The sequence below is a fragment of the Dasypus novemcinctus genome, chromosome 10, assembly GCF_030445035.2.
Source record: "Dasypus novemcinctus isolate mDasNov1 chromosome 10, mDasNov1.1.hap2, whole genome shotgun sequence".
In the NCBI taxonomy this organism is placed as follows: Eukaryota; Metazoa; Chordata; class Mammalia; order Cingulata; family Dasypodidae; genus Dasypus; species Dasypus novemcinctus.
In genome coordinates this window covers 14,741,835-14,765,660 of record NC_080682.1, presented here as the reverse complement: position 1 = coordinate 14,765,660, position 23,826 = coordinate 14,741,835, and the positions used below count along the sequence as shown (strand labels likewise).

General features: G+C 51.8%; 1 protein-coding gene across 1 annotated transcript; it reads left to right on the top strand.

Annotated features, from left to right (window-relative positions):
- Positions 1 to 1,790: 1,790 nt before the first annotated feature.
- On the top strand, positions 1,791 to 18,686 carry MS4A15 (membrane spanning 4-domains A15). The gene is made up of 7 exons (XM_004446486.5): positions 1,791 to 1,862; positions 10,689 to 10,927; positions 13,023 to 13,145; positions 14,717 to 14,773; positions 16,051 to 16,143; positions 16,492 to 16,605; positions 17,569 to 18,686. Exons 2-7 carry the CDS (start codon positions 10,703 to 10,705, stop codon positions 17,683 to 17,685), a joined length of 729 nt encoding a protein of 242 aa, XP_004446543.2. The 5' UTR covers positions 1,791 to 1,862; positions 10,689 to 10,702; the 3' UTR covers positions 17,686 to 18,686.
- Positions 18,687 to 23,826: the final 5,140 nt, after the last annotated feature.

Here is a 23,826-nt window from a genome sequence, read left to right as displayed (position 1 = left end):
TCAGAATGGGACTGGAAAAAAATCATTGGCTATCTTTAGATGATAGGGCACAATCATCATTCTGAAATTTGTTAAATAACAGGAAAGATTCAAGCATTTACAAAGGGAAAACCAAACAAAGCAATCAGCCAGGTGGAGAGGGTAGCTGTCTAGAGCAGCCGAACCATCAAGGGAAATTGGTCATCAGCTGGGATAACATAGAACCAAGCAGCGAGTAAGGAGAGAGGAGGGCTTAGTGCTGGACATTTCCATCTGTCCTGCTGATCCATGTCCTGTATGGTCCTTGGTCTGTGGAATTGCTGCTATTGTGAAAGAAGAGACAGCCACCACAATGAAACTGGTGGTTTTAGTTAGCTGTCACCACAAAATACTGCATAACAACGGTAAAGCCTCACTGGCATACCACAATACATATTTATTTTTGCTCGTGGGTTGCCTGTGGGTTGGCTGGGCGGTTCTCCTCATCTGACCTTGGCCTGGCAAGACTTACTCATGCAGGTGGCCCTACTGACCTTGGCTGCACTCTCCCACATGTATGGGGATTCAACAGGCATAACTGGGCTGACTTGGCTGTGCTCCATGTGTCTCCTCTCCAGCAGGCTAGCCCAGATGTACTCCCATGGTCATTGCAGGGTTCCAAGGAAGACTGGAAGCAGGCAAGGCCTCTGAGGCCTCAGCTCAAAACCGGCGCTGCACCACTTCTGGCACATTCTATTGGCAAAGGAAGCACAAGCATCTCATATTCAAGGGTTTGGGAAAAAAGACTCCACCTCTATCTGCAAGAAGTGTGGATACATAGAGGAGTGGAGAACTAGGGCCATGGTTGCAATTATCCTGCCACACTGTTCTATCCCTGATTTAGCAGAGAGCTGGCCCAAGCTGTGCTCTAAGACCATCTCCCAGGACCTGTGTCATTTCCCTGACTTTGCTCAGTGGTCTCAGGGCTAAATTGGAAAGAACCCAAATCCAGAAACTGATGCACAATTTCTCCGCCTACATATGCCCCTGCATATGCCACTTGACTACCACACCATATACATATACTCGCACACTCACACACTTGCATACACACACATGTTCAAACACATTCACATGCTCACACTCAACTCACACAAAGCCACACTCACACACCTGCATACAGCCACCCTCACGCATATGCCTTCACATTCGCACATTCATATATATTCTCACACATGCTGTCACACTCACACACTCACATTCACACACCCACTAGCGCTCATCCTCACACACTCTCACACTTACACAGGCTCACACCCTCAAGCACTCAGACATGCTCACACACACATATGCATACGGTCACATGCTTGCTTGCTCATACACACACACGCACAAACACACACACCCTTTCTCCTTGCCCCTGGAAAGCCCTGGATACTTGGCCCCTCTTACCTAAGGTTCAACAAGTTCAGGGGGAAGAAAGACAGGCAGCGTCCTGCCCACCCTCGGAGTGCCCCCCTCAGCCCCAGGAGGGCGGAGGCCAATGAGGGATCTGATCCCAGTGCTGCCACCAACTAACGCTTGGTTCGCTGGGCCTCAGTTTCCCCTGCTGTCAACTAAAGGACGTGCACAGATGCTCTCATGGGCTCTTCTGGCAGGGAGCCCCATGATCCCACCAGCGGCTCCCTCATCCCTCTCAGTTGGGCCCAGTGGGTAGAGGCCTCGGAACCAAGAGGGACGTGAGAACTTCCCAGAGGCAGCGGCTCGCAAGCGGAGCTGATTTCCAAGCCCCACACGAATAGCAAGCCTTTCACCTGAATATGTGTGAACTGGGGAGAGGCAGCTGCGGAGAGCAGAGGCAGCAGGGAGCGAGCAGCGGCGGGCACGGCGGCGGCAGCAGCCCGGTGAGTACCGCTGCCCTCCTCGAGCCCGAGGCAGGGGGCTGGTGCCCTTCCGGGGAGCTGCAGCCACAGCTGCCCAGCCCCAGGGCCGAGCAGGGGGAAATGGGCTCAGGGCCCATAGAGAGTGAGGCAGGGGGTGTTGGATCCCTGGGTCAGGACAGAGAAAGAGACCACTGGGCAGGAAGGTGCTGGCGCAAGGGCCTTACCCGCATCGGGCACTGAGGGGGCAGGACAGCTCGCAGGGAGCAGGGGCAAAGCTAGGGTGGCCTGAGCTACCGGCCTCCTGCTGGCAGGGAATCGCCTGGACATGGTCCCACTGAGATGACTCAGGCCTCCCCAAGAGACCCCAGGACCCTAACCATCCTCCCAGGGAAATGGAGTCTTGCCCCAGGACAGGGAAAAAGAGAATTTCAACCCAGCTGCTTGCACCCTGCCCTATCCCTTCTCCAAGAGAAGGAGGAGCATCCAACATGGTTCTCTGCTGAAAGAGCACTTAGGGACAAAAACTGCTTCACCTCTCATTGATATATCGGGACAGAGAAGCCCTGTGTGGGATGAGACAGTCCCAAGGCCCTCGAAGGGTGGTGGGCAGCAGAGGGGAGGGCAGCAGGACCAGCTGAGGTGTGAGGCGGCAGGTGTGGTCATCTACTGGGGGTGGCATGGGGGGCCTGCCTCCCCCAGCATGTGTTTGCATCTATCTGTATCCTTTCCAGGCCTGCAGGGCTGGGCTGGGCTGTCCTAGAAGGACAAAAATGGTGCTAGGACTGGAGGAGCCCAGGATGGCCTCCTGCCAGCCCGACGCCACAGTGTCTGGCTTGGAGCAAATTCCTGCCTGATCCACAAAATGGTGGGGCCAGGGAGCAGGACTGTAGGTAGATGGGAGGAGTAGAAGGAGCAACCCACCCTATTTGACCAATGAAGAAACTGAAACCCAAGAGGCTGAGCAACTTATCCAAGCTCATGCAGCTGGTGAAGCCAGGGGAGAAGCCAGCGGAGTGGCCGGGCGGGTTTTCCCAGGCTGTCTAACCCCAGGGCCTATGGCCATAACCGCTAAGCAGAGCTACCTTCCAGGTGTGCAGATGTGCCGCCCCCCCCCCCGCCCCCAGCTGTGCTTCTGTGCACATCCCTGGAGCCTCCCTCTTCCAGCTAGCAGCAGCTCCCCAGGTGGCTCCACCTGCAATAAAGATGACGCTCAGAGAGGCAGGTGGTTGGAGTCAGGGGATCAGGTGACACAGGCCAAGTCACTTTCCTTGTCTTCAAACGACTGGTGCTGGTCTCTCTCCTCTCAAGGCTGCCATAAGCCTGGGCGGCACGTGCTGCGCTGCGGTGCGAGGGATTTTACCGCGGCAGACAGAAGTCCCCAGGAAGAGCACAATTCAGCCCGCCCCAGCCCCCCAGACACAGAGGATTTTAGGGACCACCTGCACCAGCCCCCGGCCCCATTACAGATGGGGAAACTGAGTCTCATGAAGAATGATTGACTTGCCCAAGGTCATTCCCCTTGCCAATGTCTCTGAGCTCAATTTCCATCTCTGCAAATGGGAATGCTAGTCCCCACCCCTTCGGGCTGGTGACAAGAATAGAAGCTAAAAGGGACTGAATGCCTCTGCCATGCCAAGCGCTGGGCTAGGCACCATGTGTGCACCATCTCTTCTTAACCTCACAACGACTGTATAGGGGGAAATGGGGGCAGTCCCATGGATTTTCTGGCTGCTTTTAGGCCAGACAAACAGACCTGATTTGGTAATCCAAGCGTCGAATCTTGTGCTGGGTCACAACGTCAGATCTGGCCCTCCGCTCAGGAGTGTGGCAGGTAAGAAGGCCGTCTGGCTGGCTCCCTCCCTTTGCTCACTGGGCCCCCCCTCCCCCTCCCCAGCTGGCTGACCTAGCTCCTGCCCTCTCCAAGGCTGGATAGTGGGGAAGAAAGAGGAGCAGGAACAGGGCAGCGGGAGGGTTGTAAGCTGGCCTCTCACTCAAGTCCGCAGGGTTAAAGCTGGCTTCTCTCAAGGCGTGTTTTGTGGGTTCTACAGAGATAACTCCCCTACATTGCCGGGGGTCTCTCTCCTGTGTACCCTCCTCCCTCAAGAATCTGGCAGAGCCAAAATGCAGGGGATACCTATGTCCCCAGGGAGTCTCCTTCAAGCCAGCTCTTCCTCGTCTTAAGAGACCCCGTTCCCCTCCCCCTCTGCAGCACTCAGTTCACTTGAAATTATCTCACACCAAATCCTCTCTCCATTTCCACTCCCGACCCTGTGGGTGACGACGTCAAGGTCATCCGGCAAGTTCTTGGCCACCTGCTTTCTGCAAGGCCCCCTGGGCCGCTGTACCCCACTCGCTCCAGTCTCTGGTCTCAGCTGAAACTTTCTTTTTACCATCTCTGACCAACATGTTAGACACCAAGGCCCACCGCCTGCCTACCCCACCATGCTGCTAATCTGGCCCCTCGGTATGCTGCTCTGCAAAACAGGCTGCAGAGCACCCACCTCACAGGGCCATCACTGCCACCACTCACTCAACCCTTGGCGACGTGCTGCTGCTGAGGTCTGGCTCTTTTCTGTGTCCCTGTTCCATACAGCTGGTTCCATCACCTAATTAGTCCGTGACTTTCCCAATTTTCCATCCGCCCTGCACAGCTGCCTGTCCCTGGCACACCTGCGCTAGTTTTCAGGGCATGCTGGTTGATCGATTAGTAAGAAAACAGAGAGGTCTCTTTCTGGGTGGCACAGAGCAAGGGGTATGCGTCAGAGGCCTCCAGGATGCAGCAGAGGGAGCGTCCCCAGCCTGAGGGGTGTGGGGGGCTGTGGTGGCTGCAGGGAGTGGGGCGCAGGATGGAGGAATGGGGAGAGGAGGGCGCAAGTCTCAGGAACTCTGTGACACTTCCATGCTCGTGACTGCCACTTAAACTGTCTCAGCAGGGAGAGTCTATTTTTGTCAGCGTTTTTTCTTCTGTTAAGGGGCGCGAGGTCTCCGTGTTAGCTCGTTTCTCACCGCCCACCTGCCCGGGAAAGATGCTGTTAATTATGGAGTGTGACCCTTCTGGGGCTGCCCAGGCCCAATCCCAGGCCCAGAGAGGGTCCAACTGTCAACCCAGACCCCAGAGAATGGCTCACAAACCCCATCCACGTACCACCGTGGCCCTGGGTTCTCACCTGTCTCTGGTGAAATGACAGCCACATGGGCAAAGTGGTGACTTTTCATCAAGCTAAATTTGTTCCACGCAAAGGTTTTGTCCTTTTATTATAAAAGTATGTGCCTCCTACCTTTTTGGTGTTAAAATGTCCTTTCTAGAGGATGGTGAGAATGTAGATGGTTTTTTTAATGAACTTACTTGTGAAAGTAGAAAATTGGCAGACATATTTGGTCTGCTTTAAATTTACTCATCTGTGAACTCTGAACATTTTAGAACTACTATCCCAAAGAGTGATGTAAAAACACTGGTCCCCTCACTCTGACAGCCAAGACTCAATCCCAGGAATGTGGAAATTCCTTAAAGTGAGTGTGCCTTTCACTGGGAAAGGGGAATCTGGGATCCAGTTCTATTCTGCTGCTGAGATGCTGTCTAACAGTGAGATAGACAGTAACCCTCTCTGAACCTCTGTCTCCTCATCTCCAAAGCACGGCTAATGATCCATGCCTACTTCTCCCTCAAATGACATGAAGATTGTTAATGTTCATTGCTTAGACTTCAGGCAGCCAAAGTCTCATGGGGAAATGTGGGTTCTCCTAAGCCCAGACTCTCCATCTTTCTGACATCTACCACTCTCATCCCCTTTTCATACACTCTCAGACCAAGCAAACTTTAGCCATGTCCCCAGCAAAAATCTGGATTAGATCCATGCCCTCCTTGATGAAACCCCTGAGTTCTGCAGTCAGCAATGTGTCTTCCTCCTTTTTCCCCTCTCTCCTGGCAGCAGTTCCACTCTACCTTGTGTGAATCTGTGATGGTAGGATGTCCAGTCTTAATTCATCTTCCCTCCCTCTAGGCCTGATGCTCACAGTAAATGCTCAATAATTGTTTGTTGGACTGAACTACATCTCTTCCCTCCTACAAGACTCTAGTCTTTTGAGGACATGAACCCTCTGTTTTACTCCTATTTATATTCATTTGAGGAGGGTGTAACAGTCCGAAGAAGTAAGGTTATGCTGCTGTAACAAATGTCTCAGTAGCTTAACACAATGAAGGATCATTTCTTCTGCGTGTTCCCTGTCCCCTGAAGGCTCCACTCTACAGCTCCTCATTTGGGGACCTACGCTGATAAAGCAGGCTCTGTCTGGAACATTGGTAGTCACTGTGACAGTGGGTAAAAAGAGCCCTGCAGCTTCTTGTGCATCTACCCAGAAGCTATGAATTTCCTTCTACCCACATTTATTTAGCCAAAACTAGTCATGGGGCCACTGAACTTTAAGGTGCCCAGAATGGGAGAGCTAGAAATGTAGGAGACAAATAGCCCCAATGACTGGCACTGGAGGCAGCAATTGGGAGACAAATGAGAGCTTTGGTGATGGACAAACTTGGGCTTGAATCCCAGCTCTGCTCCTTACTAACCACATCACCTTGAGCAAGTACCTTCCCTGCTGTGAGCCACTTGCCCAAGTGTCTCATCTATAAGTTAAAACTTCAGGAATGATCACAGGATCAGCGTGAGGATAGGAAATAGCATATTCAAAGGACCTTGAGAAGAGTGGGTGCTCAAAGAAAGTGCATTTGTAAGTTCTTATTAACCAGGCACCCAAAACTGAAACAGCATGGGATTCAGACACAGCAGATTGGCTCAGAAAGTTCCAGAGAAGCGAGTGAGGCGATAGGATCATGATGAACATTGATAGGAAGCCATAACCCTCAAAGTGAACCCCAACATCTTCATGGCACTTTATGATTTGACCCTCACAATAAACTTCTGAGACAGGAAACAGTCGTCATTGTTCTCATTTTATAGAACTATAGACTGTCTTGTACAGTTGCACGTCTTGCCCAAAATCACAAAGCAAATAATCAATGCAAACAAGAGTTAAAACTGTAGCTAGATGGGAAGTGGATTTGGCTCAAGCAATTGGGCTCCTGTGTACCATATAGGAGGTCCAGGGTTCAGTGTCCATGTGGTGAGCTGGCCCACGCAGAGTGCTGGCCTGTGCAGAGTGCTGGCACAGCAGGATGATGCAACAAAAAGGGACACAGAGGAGAGATAATAAGAGACACAGTAGATCAGGGAGCTGAGGTGGTGCAAGAGAATGATCACCTTTCTCCCACTCTGGAAGGTCCCAGGATCGGTTCCTGGAGCTGCCTAATGAGAATACAAGCAGACACAGAAGAACTCACAGCAAATGGACACAGAGAGCAGACAATGGGTGGTGGGGGGGAGAAATAAACAAATCTTTGAAAAAAAACTGTAGTTAAAATTGATTAAGCATTTTCTATGTGGTGGGCAGCGTTTCTAAGCCAGGAGTCAGTAAACGTCAATCCATAGGCCAAATCCGGCCGAGGGTTTTTGTAAATAAAGTTTTATTGGTGCAGCCACGCCCATCCGTACATGCATTGTCTATGGCTGCTGTGCTCTAGGTTGGCAGATTTGAGTAGTTGTGACAAGATCACAAAGCCTGAAATACTTGTATTCTCTGACCCTTTGGAGAAAAAGTTTGCCAACCCTGTTCAAAGCCATTTTCATGTCTACTAATAACTATTTCAGTGTGAGGTCCTGGAAATGAGAGCCCCAACTGAGTCAGCGCCTCCTACTGAGCGCCACCATTGGTATGTCATGTTGGTCACTGCCTTAGTCTTATAGAGCTACCTTAACAAAGTGCTGCAGATGGGTGACTTAAAACCATGGAAACTTATGGTCTCCCAGTTCTGGAGGCTAGAATCTAAAATCTGTGGGGGAGGATCCTTCCCTGCCTCTTTCTAGCTTCTGGTGGCTTGCCAGCAGCCCTTGGCCTTCAACCTCTGCCTCGGGCATCTCATGGCTTTCTCCTCTGTCTCTCTCTGTCAAATTCTCCCCTTCTCCTAAGGACACCAGTCACACTAGATTAATCTAGTTTGGCTGAATCTTAACTAAAACTTTCCAAATAGGATCACATTTCAAGATGGGGTAGAGGACTTGAACATATCTTTTCCATTCATACACAATCCCATTCATAACAGACACCCCACGGAGGCTGCAGGGAGCCATGCTAGCAAGCCTTCAACACATCCCCTGACTTCCACCAACCCCTCATTCCCTGCAGCTTCTCAGGTTGCCGGCAGCTCAACCATCTCCTGGGAGTTGCTTCCAGATACTGAATAACGTGCTTACCAGCCCATGACGCACTCTTCTTCTGATTCTCTGCAGCAGGTCCAACACTGTCCCTTGAACACTTTGTCAACAGATATAGGTCAAACCCATCACAAAATAAATGGTGCAAATGTTCTGCAGGGAACACACACAGGGCATAGCCCAGTCACCCAGAGCAGTGAGGCAGAGCCTCAGAGGCGGAGAGCCTTTGCAGCACCACTGAGAATCTGCAGGACAGTCTGCGGAGCCAGCGGGCTCTCTCCTGCTGCATGTGTACGGTAGCTCTCCAAGCTCAGGAGCAAATGCTCATTAACTGTTCACTGTACGTGACTGGTTCAAATATATCATATTGCAGGCAAATAGTGTTCTAACAAATCAGACAGTTAGGTGTGGTATTCTATAAGGTCTGTGTGTATTTTCAATCTAATTCTCACCAAATCTTATGAGATTGGCATCAAAAGTTATTATCACTTTACAGGTAAGGAAACTGAGGCAGGCAGAAGTGTTCACCTTCCTCACATCACATAATAAGGACAGGGAATGGGATTCAAATCCTGGCTTCAAATCCAGAGCTGTGCGTTGAATGCTTTACCAACCACTGCCAACAAGAAGAAGGACTGATTTTAATGTCATTGACTAATGGTGCAGAGTCATCCCTCGCAGCTGCTGCTTCCTAGTAAACTCATCTCCTGACAGCTAGGTAATGGGAAGTTTTCCAAAATGTGTTTGCCCAAACATCAGGTTTCCATAATTCATGCATATCTTGGTTACATTAGCCTTCTTTTTATTTTTTATTTTTTTTAAGAATACATAGATCACACAAAAAGTTACATTAAAAAATATAAGAGGTTCCCATATACCCCACTCCCCACACCCCCCACTCCTCCCACATCGACAACCTTTTTCATTAGTATGGTACATTCATTGCATTTTTTTTTTCAAGATTTATTTTTTATTTCTTTCTCTCCCTTTCCCTGCTCCACCCCCCCCCCCCCCCGAGTTGTCTGCTTTCTGTGTCCATTAACTGTGTGTTCTTCTGTGTTCACTTGTATTCTTGTCAGCAGCACCAGAATCTGTGTCTCGTTTTTTGCTGCGTCATCTTGCTGTGTAAGCTCTCCGTGTGTGCGGTGCCATTCTTGGGCAGGCTGCACTTTTTTTGTGCTGGGCAGCTCTCCTTACGGGGCACACTCCTTGCGCATGGGGCTCCCCTACACGGAGGACACCCCTGTGTGACACAGCACTCCTTGTACATATCAGCACTGCATGTGGGCCAGTTTATCACATAGGTCAGGAGGCCCTGGGTTTGAACCTTGGACCTCCCATATGGTAGGCGAATGCCCTATCCATTGGGCCAGATTTGCTTCCCCTTCATTGCATTTGATGAGTACATTTTAGAGCACTACTACACAGCATGGATTATAGTTTATGTTGTAGTTTATACTTTCCCCCAGTCCATTCAGTGGGTTTTGGCAGGACATATAATGTCCTGCATCTGTGCCTGCCATATCATTGAGGACAACTCCAAGTCCCGAAAATGCCCCCATGTTACACCTCTTTTTCCCTCTCCCTGCCTTCAGCAACTCCCATGGCCATTGTCTCCACATCGATGAAATAATTTCTTCCATTGCTAGAGTCACAATAATTCTATAGTAGAGTACAGTAAGTCCACTCTAATCCATATTTTATTCCTCAATCCTGAGACCCTGGAATGGTGATGTCCACTCCACCTCTAAATTGAGAGGGGGTTTAGACCCCAGATGGCTGATGGATGGAATTGAATGGAATTCTCCTACTTGCAGCTGTAGGAAAAAAAAAAAGGGATGTGGACACTGAGGAAAAAATGGAAGAGATTGCCTTGCCACTGTACAGACATGGCAATACCTATTACAGTGATGAAAGGCAAAACGTCAAAAATAATTTTTTATGCTATATTCCATTTTTTATTACCCCAATTTATTTTTTATTTTAGGTTTTCTAAATCATTATGCATTCTATTTCTAAACTTTAAACCTATCATTACTATTTCATTTTCCTATTAATTGAATTTGGCAATATATTGGACTTCATTTTTGATAGCCTCGATTCTTAAATGACCAAAGCGATATCCTCCTACAGCAGGAAATCACCCAGAGGATTAATTACAAAACTCAGCCATGTGCTGAGAGGCAGGAAGTGGCGGATAAAGAAACATGGGCTCTGCCTCTCACTAGCAGTGCGGTTTTGAGAAAGTCACTTGCCCTCTCTGGGGAAAGGAGGAAGTTTAAATAGAGGCTCCTTCCAAAGGTCCTATCCACCCAGGACTTAGCACAGAGAATAAGAGATTGGCCTCAGGCTCAGAGAGACCCGAATTCAAGGCTGGGTCCTATCCCACCCGGTGGTCCCTGAACTCAGACCTTCATTTCTCTGAGTCTGAGCCTCCCCATCTCCCATCAGAGACATGACGCCCCCCTTACAGGGCTGCAGCGAGCAGGCTTAGGCAGGCAGGTCGCTTCCGAACTCAAGAGCTTTGTGCACGTGTGTCATCACCGTCATTTTTTTTATCTCCCGAGCCTCTGTCTTCCAGGCTCTCGCAGCACCATGTCCTCGGCCCCTGCCAGCAACGGGGTGTTTGTGGTCATCCCGTCTGGCACCGCCAGCGGCCTCCGCCCGCCCCCCGCCCTTCTCCCCACCTCCATGTGCCAGCCTCCGGGGATGATGCAGTTCGAGGAGCCACCGCTGGGGGCGCAGACCCCTAGGACCACGCAGCCACCCACCCTGCAGCCCGTGGAGACGTTCCTGACTGGAGAGCCCAAAGCTCTAGGGGTAAGATCGGCCTCTCTGCAGCACCTGGGGCCTGGGTGCTGCGCCGGTAGGCACGCCAGCCCTGGGGTATTCAAGCACACCCTGGAGAGGGGGGCGGTCAGTCAAAGAACACTTAGGGAGGGCTTGGGGACTCAGCCATGCATCAGACAAGGACCCCAGGGAGCCCCCCTTAGAGAGGAAACCAGGAGATGAAAGACTAGGTTAATACAATAGATGGGAGAGAGTGGATGGGAAAGTCTCTGGGGAGGTGACATAAAACCTAGATGCTGGGCGGCAGCCAGTCCAGGGAAGATGTAGGGGGAGGGCCTACGGGGTAGAGGGAACAGCAGGTGCAAGGACCTTGAGATTGGAGTGTGGCTTGTCCAAGGAGGAGCAAGAAGGCTGGGGTAGCTGGAATGCAAGGAGCAAAGGAAGGAAGGAGACGAGGTGACGTTGAAGTGGTAGGTGGAGGCCGGCTGAGCTGGCAGCCCAGGGCCCCTAAGATCTTTTGCAGTGTCAGATGGCCTTAGATATTGGTCTCCAGGAGAGAAGGAAATATGACACATACACACACACAGTGTCTTCAGCTTGTCCCAGACTTCATTTTCTCCACATGGAAGATGAAAGCATAGGCTAAGCAGATGGTGGCGATGAGGAGGGTGGGGACAGCTCCTATTCCCTGCGCGCCTCTGGAAGGTGCTGCGTGCTGTGCCACGGGTCTCCCAGGCTTGTCTTGTGAGGTCCTCATCACTACTCTGGGAGACAGGGACCACAATTCCCGTAGGACATGTTAGGAAGCAGAGGTTTGGTAAGGCTAAGTCACTTACCCTAAGGCCACACGCTGGTAAGTGGCATCCTGTAGCCTAGGATGACCTGCCTGCAGAGTGCTGCATTCAGTCCCACCGCTCTGCAGCATCTGGGGCGCCTGGCTAGAACATTCTGGGTTTTAAGGATTCTGCACTAAAAGCTGCACCTCGTCTATTGATGCACGAAGAGGCTGGAGATGGTGAATAAAGACGGGTCATCGATGACTGGAATCCCAGAATCTCAGAGCAGACCCTGGGAACCAATGAACCCCTCCAGGAATCTGAAGAGATGCAAATTGCTGAAAACATAGAAAGTAGAAAATATAAATAGGTGCTACCAAATGTCATCTAGCAAGGTGAACACGGCTTTGGAGTTAGCTTGCCCGCCACTTCACCACTGAGCGACCTTGGGCAAGTTACTTGACATCTCTGAACCTTGGTTTCCTCCAAAATTAGAATGCTAATTCATGCCTCCTAACATCAGGATCAGATGAGATCATGTTCATAAAATGCCCAGCACAGCGCGTGGCATAGACCAGTACTGGAGAAGCGACAGCTGGTGTTTTATGAGGAGTAACTGCAGTACCCATGGTGGGCTGGAGGCAGGGGAGGAGCCCCTGGGAAGGGGCACAGCCTTGGCAGCTGGGACGCCAAGCCACAGAAGGAAGGCGGAAAAGATGAAAAATAATGTCACCAGAGAGTGAGAGAGAAGATCCAAGAGATCGTGCCTGTAAATATCCAAATTCTTGGTTCTAGGTAAAGATGACATGTAGTTCCCATGACCCTATGTACACGATTTTGGTTGTTCAGAGTCAGAGCTGCCCAGGGATGGGCCACACCAATTAGTGGTTGTGACCCGTACTTCAGGGCCCTTCCACATCCCTTTCCGTTTAGTTCTAGAATTCAGTAGTTACCAAAATATATTTGGAAAGAAATGTGACAGAACCTACCAGAAGCCAGCATGTCCCCACGCTTGGGCAAAGCACCCCACTTCTGGGTCCGTGGTGTCCTGATTAACCGACCCTCCATAAAGCAAAGCAACACAAAAATCCAAGTGGAGACGGCAGTTCAGCCATCCGGGCAGAGGACAGGGAGAGGAACTGAAACGGGGAAGCGGTTCCCGGAGAAGGAAGAGGTGAGACAGGTCGTGCAGGGGCGTTTGTGGGTCATTACGATGGGAGAAGAGGACACAGCAGGACGCAGCCCCGCGCGAGTCGCGGCCGTGGCGTTGGGGCGCGCTCTCCGCCGGCGTCCGGTAGGGGGCGCCGTGGAGGCAGCGGCGCGGCTGAGCCTCGGCCCTGTCCCCGCAGACCGTGCAGATCCTCATCGGCCTCATCCACCTGGGCTTCGGCAGCGTGCTGCTCATGGTGCGCCGCGGCCACGTGGGGATGCTCTTCATCCAGGGCGGCGTCCCCTTCTGGGGAGGAGCCTGCGTGAGTGCTGCGGCCTGGGGGGTGGGGGTCGGGGTGGGGGTGGGGGTGGGGAGAGGGATACCCAGGCTTGTCTGAGCCCACCCCCCCCCCACGTTCCTGGGCCCGTCCTAGAACTTGAGCCCAAACCGAACCCCGAACCCCCACCCTGATCGTAAATCTAAGCCCGCCCCGGTTCCTGTGGATGGAAACCCCCTAGGCCGGGGATAAGGACCAGCCACCCTGCTGCCAGATCCTAAGCCTCAGCCTCGGCACCCCAGCAGACAGAAAGCCTTCCGCTCCGCTCCGTGGGTCGCCACCCACCAGGAGCTCGGAAGGTGGGTGGAGTCTGGATCCCAGCTCCACCGCCAGTCGCCTAGTGCCCGTAGGCAACGCTGAATCCCAAGCCTCAGCTCCCTCGTCTAAAATCGGGTCCATAGATCTGGTCCTGCCTGCCCTATAGTTTGCCAAGGAGATGGAAAGAGAGGATGCACGTGGGAGCCAGTCACCTGCCCTAAAATTCCGTCCCAAACTGTGGGTGTTGTTTGCAATGATTCCCCTTTAAGAGATTTGCAAGGATCCTGGCTTCTTCTCGAAGGACACAGGGACTTCCTTCCCTTTCCCTGGACTGTCTCCAGCAAGGGTGGAAACCCCAGAAGTGGGGCCCAGAGAGGCCAAGGCACAGCCCTCCACAGCTAGAGCAGGCGGTGGACAGGCCCCGCCCTTCAAACAGTCCACAGGGACCTGGAGGTGGAGGAAAATGGAGGAGACCCCGAGGGCAAAGGTGGGATCTCCACACCGAGGGAAGCGAAGGTGTCACTTCTCTGAGCTCCCTCCTGCCAGGCTTTGTCACCAAACACGACCCCTAAAGATGTCAAAAATACCATTGACCATGAGGTGCAGCAGTGCTCAGAGATGTATTCACCAAGTGCAATGAATGTGCCGTGATGTTGGAGGAGGTTGCTGTTATGGGGGGAGGAGTGGGGTGAGGGGGGTGAGGCGATTGTGCTACCACCCAGGGACCAGGGTGCAGGTTCACTGGGTGCCATCTTCAGAGGCTGGCCTCTCCCTCTCCCACCCACCCCAGATCATCGCGTGCCCTGCATCTTCTCATTTGCATCTCCGAGGCCTTTCCCAAACCTCAACCTATGCTAACCCCCAGGGATTCCTTATCACATGCATCACTGCAGCTCCTGTCACTTTCTTTGTACTTTCCTTGTTTAAGTTGCCAAGTGTCTCTACCCCATTAAGAATATAAGCCCCAGGAGAGCAGGGATCTAGTTTTGTCGCTTTCATCTCTCTGTGCTTCGCAACTAACTGCTGCTCATAAATGTTTGATGAGTGACTATTTGAAGGGGCAGTGAAATGGTGGTGAGGCTCTGATGATGCCATGTCCATGAGAACAGATACCTTGCAGGCCCTTGGATGCCCTTCCAGAGGGAGCTGAGGGGCCCGGCCATGATGCAGAGGGGTGGCAGTGGTGGATGGTCTGCTTCCCTCTCCCTGGTACCCCCGTCCTCCCGACAACCCAGGCATGGCACTACCCCACAGAGTCTGGGTGAAAACCTCATTTGGGTCCCTTCTTCTCCTCACAGTTCATCATCTCTGGGTCCCTGTCTGTGGCAGCTGAGAGGAACCACACCAGCTGCCTGGTAAGTCTGAATGGGTGGACCCGGGGAGAATGGTATTCATACTGGATTCCACTTCCCTTTGTCCCACCCAGTCACCTATGCCTTCTGCCCATTGGACAAGCGTCTCTTGGGGGGCTGCTAAGTGCCAGGCCCAGGCTGAAATCCAGACACAGACCCTGCCCCCCAGGAAAGAAGGACCAAAGAAATGTTTGTCTAACTACAATGCAGGGTAGAGAGTGAGGGCCCCTCAATGAAGAGCTCATGGTTGATCAGTGGAGAAAAAGATGCTCATGGGGTTCCTTTGACCAGAGCAAAAACGTGAGGCTGGGGGACACAGCCAGGGCCCAAATGTGAAGTTGGCAATTTATTTTAAGGGCATCAGGAGCTTCTGAGGGTTTAAGCAGGGGACTCGTTGTCCTATTGCAATTCCCAGGTGCTGGTGCTGAGTGGAGGAAGGATTAGAGAGGGGCAGGAATGGAGGCAGGGAAGCCTGGAGACCGACCCTAATGTCCCCTCAGGCTGGAAACTGCAAGAGGCCAGAGACCCAACTTACTGTCCCCTGTGCTCACAGCACCTCACGCAGTGCCTGGCTGCAAAAGGTGCATGGTAAAAGTTGTTGAATTAACTAATCAATTAATTGGATTCCTGTGGTGCTGCTCTGGTCTCAGTGTGACCTCTCTCTGTCATAAAAAATGAAAAGTGGACTCAGGGATCTTTGGACCTGAGTGGGGCCTGCAGCCCCCAGCCCACCCAGGAGTGGGTCCCCTTAACCAGAAGAATCCAGCTACTGGGTCATAAGAGCATCAGGTTCTGGCTGCACGAAAAGGGGTTCCCTGGCTCCCCATGCCCTGAAGTCCTGGCCCCCCAGTGGGGTTTGGCCTTCCCCTGCTCAGGCCCTCAGTGCTCCCACTCCGAGCTGCACCTACAGGTTGCTCAGCCTTGGGAGGTCAAGGGGGGACACAAAGCAAGAGTTGGGGGGAGGCAAGAAGCCTGATGCAAACTTCCCCCCAGAGAGGCCATGAAGAGACATGGGGCTCTTGTCCGCAGCAGCCCCCAGGAAGATGCTGGAGGGGAAGGGAAGCAGCAGGAGTCGTCCCCTGGGGTCCTGGGGAAGGCAAAGGGGTGAGGAGGGCGGCCATCAAGAACTCAGCCACACTTACACCAGGGCGGTCGCCGCTCCTTGGCCCTGGGAGGGACGGGTGTTGGAGGGTGAAGTCCTGGCCAGGCTGGTGGGCCCCGGCAGGGTGAGCTGTGGCCTTTTGTCCTCTCCTCTCCTCCCTTGTCTCTCCCTGTCACAGGTGGGCAGCAGCCTGGGGACCAACATCCTCAGCACCATGGCAGCCTTTGCCGGGACGGCCGTTCTGCTCATGGATTTTGGCGCCACCAACTGGGTGTGTTGTCGCACGCCCCCGGAGTGGGGAAACCTGGAGAGTGATAGAGACATGTCCAAGAGGGGAGCGAGGCCCAGGCGTCCTGGGCCTTCGCAGGACCTGCCAGCCTCCATAGACCCCAGAGGTGCATGACCCTGTGACCATACCCCAGGAACAGCCATCAAAGGAACAGAGAGGCAGCCTGGTGGGGCAGGGAGGCGGACACAGGACTGGAGGGGCGCTGGCTCCACGTACCACTGTGCCACCAGCTGGCTGTGTGACCTTGGGCAAGCTGCTTCTAGCTCTGCCACCTTTGCCCTCTATTCTAGAACTCTTGGCTTGCCTTGACCGTGGGTTTTTGGTCCCCAGGACGTGGGCAGGGGCTATCTGGCCGTGCTCACCATCTTCACCATCCTGGAGTTCTTCATCGCAGTCATCGCCACCCACTTTGGGTGCCAAGCCACCCGTGCCCAAGCCAACACTGTAAGTGCTTCCACCCCCACAGCACCCCAAACCTGGGCATCTGGGGAAGCCTGCTGGATGGAAAGGTTCTGTGCCTCGGGCCTCCTCCCTTCTTTCTGGGAAGCAGTTTTGAGAGACTACACTGCAATGAACTCCCCAGTCTCCCCTACATCAGGGGACCCAAAAGAAGCCTTTGCTGATTAATGAAAACAGGACTGTTCTCCTCGTGGCCACAGGGGGCGCCAGCACCAGCTGGAGGCTGCCCGGAAATCCTTGATGCAGAAGAGTAGAAGGCCTGGGTACAGGGGACAAGGAGGATGGGGGGGGAGTGCTGTGCACTGATGAGAGGGACCCTGCAGCAGTAGGAGCATGAGCCAGACTGGGGACATCTCGAGGCAGTTCAGCAAACATGGAGAGGGGTGGAGCAGGGCATGGGGCAGGGGAACTGATTGGAGCAAAGGCTGCCCAGGGGTTGACAAAGTAGGTCATGGGGGCGGGGTGCACTGCCCAGGAGGTGGCTTTGGGCAGAAACGGGGTGGAGGTGTGAGAGCTGCGTAGAGCTGGGTTCAGGCAACTCCATCAAGACAGTCTGTTGAATGCGGAGGTGGGGAGCCAGGGCAGGGTGGGGCCAGGGAGGCCAGCGAGGAGGCCGGGTCAATGGTCCAGGCAAGAGATAACCAAGTCCTGACCCTGGGCAGGGCAGTCCAAAGAGAGAGAACAGCAGAACATGTGCTCCTGAAGAAAGGGGCCTTTGGGCCATTTGATCCTCCCCTCTACTCCAAACACCTGGGTCACAGCTGCCTCCAGGAAGTATTTCTTGAAATATGACTTGACTGGATGACAGTTCTAAGTCGACCAACTCAAATTCGCCAGATTCACAGCTAGGGCGCTGTTCCTGGGATGCCACGTGGGGCCAGGGTGGGAACAGCTCCCCGAGGCTCCCGCGCCCTCCGGGGCTTTCACTGGTTTTCTTTTTCTTTGCAGCCTGTAATTTTCCTGCCAAACGCCTTCAGCACAGACTTCAACATCCCCAGCCCGGCGGTCTCTCCACCCCCCGCCTATGACAATGTGGCCTATATACCCAAGGAGTCATCCGAGTAGAAGAGACCAGCTGCTCCCCGCCTGGCCTGGCAATCTGGGGGGCAGCCCTTCCCAGCTGTCCCGTCTCCCCTCTACCCCATCAGGCATATTGTGGCACATGAGTGAAGCGTCACCCAGTGACAATCGTCCCACACATTTCCCCCAGTGGTGTCCTTCCTAAAGGACCGTACGTTGACGATGAGAGTGTGTTTCGTCCTGTCCCTGAGCCCAAAACCGTGCCAGGGTGGGGTGGGGGGCGTGACCCTTTGTGCTGCTTTGCATTTCTCTGGTCACCTCATTTGGGACAAGGCGGGTAGGTGGGAAAACTCTTGCCTCATGGAGACTCAGCCTTGAGACCCCCCTGGCCCTGTACCATAAGGGCTCAGGAAGATCGTTCAATCTCAGCAAGCCCAGAATCGCCCAGAAAGGACAGGCCTTGGGGACGATTGCCGAGTGGGACCCTGACATTTCACTAAGGGCAGAGATCAGGCCAGTCACAGGGACAGAGCCCTGAGCTCGGGCCCCAGGGCCAGCTCTGGCCTTTGCCCTCTGCCATTGTGTCATCTTTGGGCTTCGGTTTTCCCACCCAGACACTAAAGCTTTGAACCAGGTGACCTGTGAAGGTGGGAGGGAGCAAGCAGCTGCAGTGCGCCCACCTCCCACTTCAGGGGACTCCCCAGCTGAAGTCCTCGGTCTAGGGCAGGGATTGGCCTCCCTTCCTCGGGGAAAACCTCCTTCTCCTTCTGTAAAATGGAGTCGGTCTGACTCTAGCCCTGCGGCCTCCCCAGGCTCGAGGAGGTTGCGGGGAAGGTCTGAAGGCAGCCCACTGTCTTCAGCACCCACCAGGGTGGCTTGGTCCCTCCCTGTGCCTTTCAGTGCCCCCTCCCATACCCCCACTGCCTGGGGGCCAAAGCTGCCCCTGGGGCTTATCGTGGGCACTGGAACAGGCGGCAGGAGACACAGGCTCTGGCGATGGCTTGTTCCTTCCATACTGCAGAGGGAAATAAACAGTGTGGCCAAAATTGTGGGCTGGTCTCATTGCCGTGACTTTTTCATTTTAACCTCAGGAGCTTCTAAGGGTGGTCCCATGCCTGCCAGAAGACCTGCGAAACTCTCATAGCAAAAGGGCACCTGTGGGTGCTGGATAGCAGGCTATGTGTGGCCTGATCCTTTCATTTATTCTCTCCCTACCTCAGCCCAAGCAAGCAGGCATGAGCGTCCTCAATCTACGGCTAAGGACGCAGGAGGTTACATCACGTGCCCCGATCACGGGGGCAGTAAAAGGCAATGCTGGGGTTTGCACCCAGCTCCATATGATGTCAGTCTGTGTTCTTACCACATGGGCAACCATAGTCGAACCAAAGCACTTTCCACCAACTGCCTTCCCTTCTTCCTTCTGGTTCTTCACTCCAAAGACTGGGGCGGGGCTGCGATCCTCAACATCTCTTCTTCTTCAGCTAACAAACTCCTACTCCTCCTCAAGACCCATTTAAATGCTGCCCGCTCTGGGAGCTCTTCCCATTAATTCTGCAGAATTAGTCCCTTGCTCCTCTGTGCTGTCAAAGCACTTGCAGTCATTTTGACGTTGCTGTGGAGGCTGTAATGAGCCCCCCACACACGAACACACCTGCACACACACAGGTACACATGCACGAGCATACATGAGAGACTGAAGAGAAAGGAGGTGGCTAAGTGACATTTGACCCCAGAGTGGGGACCTGGGTGGAGCAAGCAAGGCACCCAGGACACAAAATTTAAGGAGGTGCTCACTCACAGGTTCATGCAAGTGTAGGCCTGCAGGGGGGTTGCAGTGAGTTTAGGCTTTGAAAAGCAAGAGAGAAGGCTTGAGGATGTAGCACTTAGAGTTTAAGACTATAAAGCGTGGAGTTGGTATTACCCAAGGCCAGGCTTTATGGCCTTAGTTGGGGAAATGTGTTTGAGGGTTTAGGAGCAGTTTTCCTGCCACACACAGAGGACATCTGAATGAGGGGAGGAGTTTAGAGGGAGTGTGGAAGGGAGGGAGAAAGCGCTCAGCTTCAGCCTGGGATAACTGCCCTCTGTGCCCTTCTAACCAAGCCCTTCGGGAGGTGTGGGGCCCAAAACCACAGGGCAGTTAGGGGAGTTAAAGGGCTCATCACATCCCAGGCTCTAACCTGAGGAAACTGCAAGGCCCCTGGAGATGTCCCAAGTCACGTCCAGACATCATGGAGCCGAAGCACAGAGTTAAGGTGGCTGTGCGCTGTGCCCGCTGACACAGCGTCCTACACACCAGCGTGGTGTGCAAGTAAGCGATTGGTACGCATCCTGTGCTCCTGAGAGAAACCAAGTGGCTGAGAGGGCCAGTGGCCCGACGGAGCTGCTATCAGTGGGCACAATGTGGATTGTATGAGATGAAGCTTTATAGCAAATAAGAGTGGGAGCTGTGGCCAGGAAGAGACCAGAAGGATAGACAATGACTTGTGGACTGGATGTTATGGATGAAATTCTATTCCTCCCAGGAAGACAGCTCAAGCCCTAACCCCCAGTCCCATGAGTTTAGAAATAGGGTCTCTGAAGATGCACTTAGTCACAATGAGACCAAACTGGATTAAGGTGGGCCCTAATCCAGTAAGGCTGGTGTCCTGATAAAAAGAGGGAAATTTAGATCCAGGAATAGACAGACACAGGGGAGAATGCTGGGCAATGATGGAAGTAGATGTTGAAGTGCTATGACTACAAGTCAAGGAGCACCAAGGAAGGCTGGCAAACGACCAGAAGCTAAAAGAGGGGAAAAAAAAAAAAAAGGGGCTATCACCTACAGGTTTCAGAGGGAATGTGGCCCTGATTATGGACTTCTGTCTTCCACAACTGTAAGACACTGAATGTCTGTTATTTTAAGCCACCTAGCTTGTAACACTTTGCTATAGCATCTCTCGGAAACTAAGACAAAGTCAAAGGAAGAAAATGAATTCTCCTGAAATGGCAAGTTTAAGTTTTTAACTATTGAGAAGAAATGGGAGCTAGAGAGGTAATTCCCATTAAAAGGAAGAACACTGAAAACTAGAAAATGTTACTAAGAGAAATTAATGATGATATAATAAATGGAGGGTATACTATGTTCATAGATTGGAAACCAGCATTTTGTTAAAATGTTATTTCTCTCCAAAATGTATTTATAGATATGATAGCATCTCATTCAAAATTCCAGCAGCTCATTTGAGGGGAAATTGACAACTTAATTTAAAAATTCATATGAAGGTTAAAAGGCCCTAAAAATATCCAAGAAAATCTTAAAGAAGAACAAAATTGGAAGACTTAAACTCTCAGATTTCAAGATAATAACTAAGACCACAAAGCATTAGTACAGGAAAAGAGAAACAGACCAATGGAGTAGAATAGAGTCCAGAAACAGATACTCATGTACACAGATCAGTTTATTGATGACAAAGGCCCCACTGCAATTCACTGAAGAAAGGATGTTCTTTTTACTGACATCCTTGTCACCAAAATAATGGGCTTTTATAAATCCCTACTTTAATAATAATAGCATCCCCCATTTCTTAAGTGTTGACTGCTCAGTGCACTGTGGACTCCTCCACCACTATGGTTTCATTTAATCTTTTATTCAACAAATGTTTTTTAGTTCCTTCTGTATGCCCAGGCTCTGGGAACACCAGATGTTAACCAAAGTCCCTCTTTCATGATGCTCACATTGGGTATCTATCACATCCAGACAGTTCCCAAATCTATATCTTCCACACAGATCTCTTCCCTGAGCCAACTTCAGCATCCACTTCCACATCCCACAGATTCCTCAAACTCAGCATGCCTAAAAAGGAGTTTACATCTTCTCTTCCAACTCAAACCATTTTCCTTCCTGTGTCCCCCATGTCAATCAATATCACTATAGACTTAGCTGCTGCTCACCAAAATCCCAGCATCAGTCTTGCCCTCCCTCCCCCATCTCAGCCCTTATTTGACATCTCTCAACCCCACTGATTCTTCTTGCTCTAGATTTCTCAGCTCAGGCCACTGCTCCCCATCCTCCTTCCAGCACCTTTGGGGCCACCTCTACCTTCACTTGCATCATGGCATCAGCGTCCCAATCCCCTAAGTGGTGTCCCCAGCTCCAGACTTGCCCCACCCACTTCTTGCCTGGATAACAGCTAGCGGGATCTTTTTGAAGTACAAAGGTCATCATATTACTGTTCTGCTAAAAGTCACTCAGCCGTGCCCCTTTGCCCTCAGGATAAAGGCCAAATGATCTGGCAAAGTTTACAAGGCCCTGGTGATGTGGCCCTCTCCAGTCTTGTTGTCCTCACCTTCTGCCTAGAATGCTGCTTCCCACTGCCTGCTCCCCACTTCTCAATTTATCCAGCTTAACTTCCAACTCCCCTTCAGATCTCAGTTTAGATACCCCTTCCTCCAGGAAGCCCTTCCTGACTTCATCCCTGTCTCTCCCTTCTAGGTTAGAAAACCTCTAGCTCTTTCTTTGGAATCTCAACAGGCCCCGTTGTGGGGCAGTTTGGGGCAGTTCAGGCTGGGTTTCCTCCTACTTCTTGTTTTGGGATGAGTTATTGCAGGACACAACATGTTTTATGAATGAGTGGGTAAATTAATGAGGAAGGGTGTGGTACATGTATGTGTATACACTGTATGTTGTAAGCCTAAAAGTGACAGAAGCAGAGGCCTCTAACTCAGTAAAAGTTCACAGGTCCTGAAAAAACACTCACCCCAGGTTTTAGGAACTGAAGGTGTAGGTGATAAACAGGTACAAAGCAACCAGAGACAGGTGGGCATCAGTGCTACAGGAGATCCCAGGGCATGTGTCCACTGGCCACAATGGGTACCTGGGTGTTGCCATCAGAGCTGGTGACTCCGGCTTCTCCCCTCTTGAGTGAGTCGCCCCATTAAGCAGGCCTGAGTGGGGGTGGATGACCTCTCAGTGGACATGACAGGTAAGTGAATGTGTGGGAAGGGGCCATAAGCTGAATGTGAGGGACCCATGGGAGTGCACAGTGACTATATTAATTATACAGAGGACTTAGCACATGCCAGGCACTGATTTGACCATTTGCATATACTAACTCATTCCTCCAGGAACTCCATGGATGTTAAATTATCCCCATTCACAGAGGGGGAAACCAAGGTCCAGAGTGGTTAAATAACTTGCACAGCTATTAAGAGGTAGAATCAAGAGTTGAACTCAGGCAGTCTCGGTGCTGAATTAGCTCTTGAGCTCTTGGCACGCTAAGGGCAGTGTAAGTGTTGGCACTGAGGACTAGCTGAGATGGTCTGGGGGCTCTGCGTCAGACCTGCCAGTCCCCTTCCGTGTAACAACGTACAGAGAGAAGCCAGAGGAACCCGGGATGGCAGCTGGATGGTCGAAGCCCACCCCACGCCTCGCCCACCAGGACGGCCTCACGGAGAACCCACACTCCTCCCAAGCACGGGTACTGACACTGGACCAGGGCAGCGAGAGGATGCCCTCAGCCCGACGCAATTTACGAGTGGAGCCTGGATCCTGACTCAAAGAAATCAACAGTACTAAGACATTTGTGAGACGCTCGGAGAAACATGAACACTGACTAGGTAGCTGATAGAGTTATTTTTAATTTTCAACTGTGATCATGGGTGGTCATTTTTTTTTAAAGAGTCCTTATCTTTCAGAGACAAATACTCAAGCATATTCAAATACATTGACAGGCTATATGAGATTGGCTTCCCCACTGGGGAGAATGAACGGAAGTAGACAAGCAAGGCTGGCCAGGAGCTGATGCTCCCTGAAGCTGGGGAATGGGGATGTGAGCATTTGTTGGACTGCTGTCACTTTTCTGAGTGTTGGTAATTTTCCAAAATTGAAAAATTTAAGTTAAGGCTTAAAATGTATAGGGTTCCTATTTGGAATGATGGAAATGTTTTGGTCATGGATGGTGCTGATGGAAGCACAACATTGTGAACACAATTAACAGCACTGAAATATCTATCTGAATATGATTAAAAGGGGAAATGTTAGACTGTATATATGGTAACAGAATAAAAAATTTTTTTAATTATTTTCAAAGGCTCAGCCTCTGACTCTATGAAGATTAGTCACCTTTGCTCCATCTGTCCTGCCTGTAAACAGGTTTAACTATCAACATTTTACTTGCCAAAGGAAATTTGCAACAATAGAGACGCAGA

Excerpts from the sequence above, each read along its gene's own strand:
- MS4A15 (XM_004446486.5), top strand. The coding sequence starts at position 10,703 with ATGTCCTCGGCCCCTGCCAGCAACGGGGTGTTTGTGGTCATCCCGTCT. Across the intron at positions 13,146-14,716 it reads CCTTCTGGGGAGGAGCCTGC|TTCATCATCTCTGGGTCCCT; the intron begins GTGAGTGCTGCG and ends TTCTCCTCACAG. Across the intron at positions 14,774-16,050 it reads GGAACCACACCAGCTGCCTG|GTGGGCAGCAGCCTGGGGAC; the intron begins GTAAGTCTGAAT and ends TCCCTGTCACAG.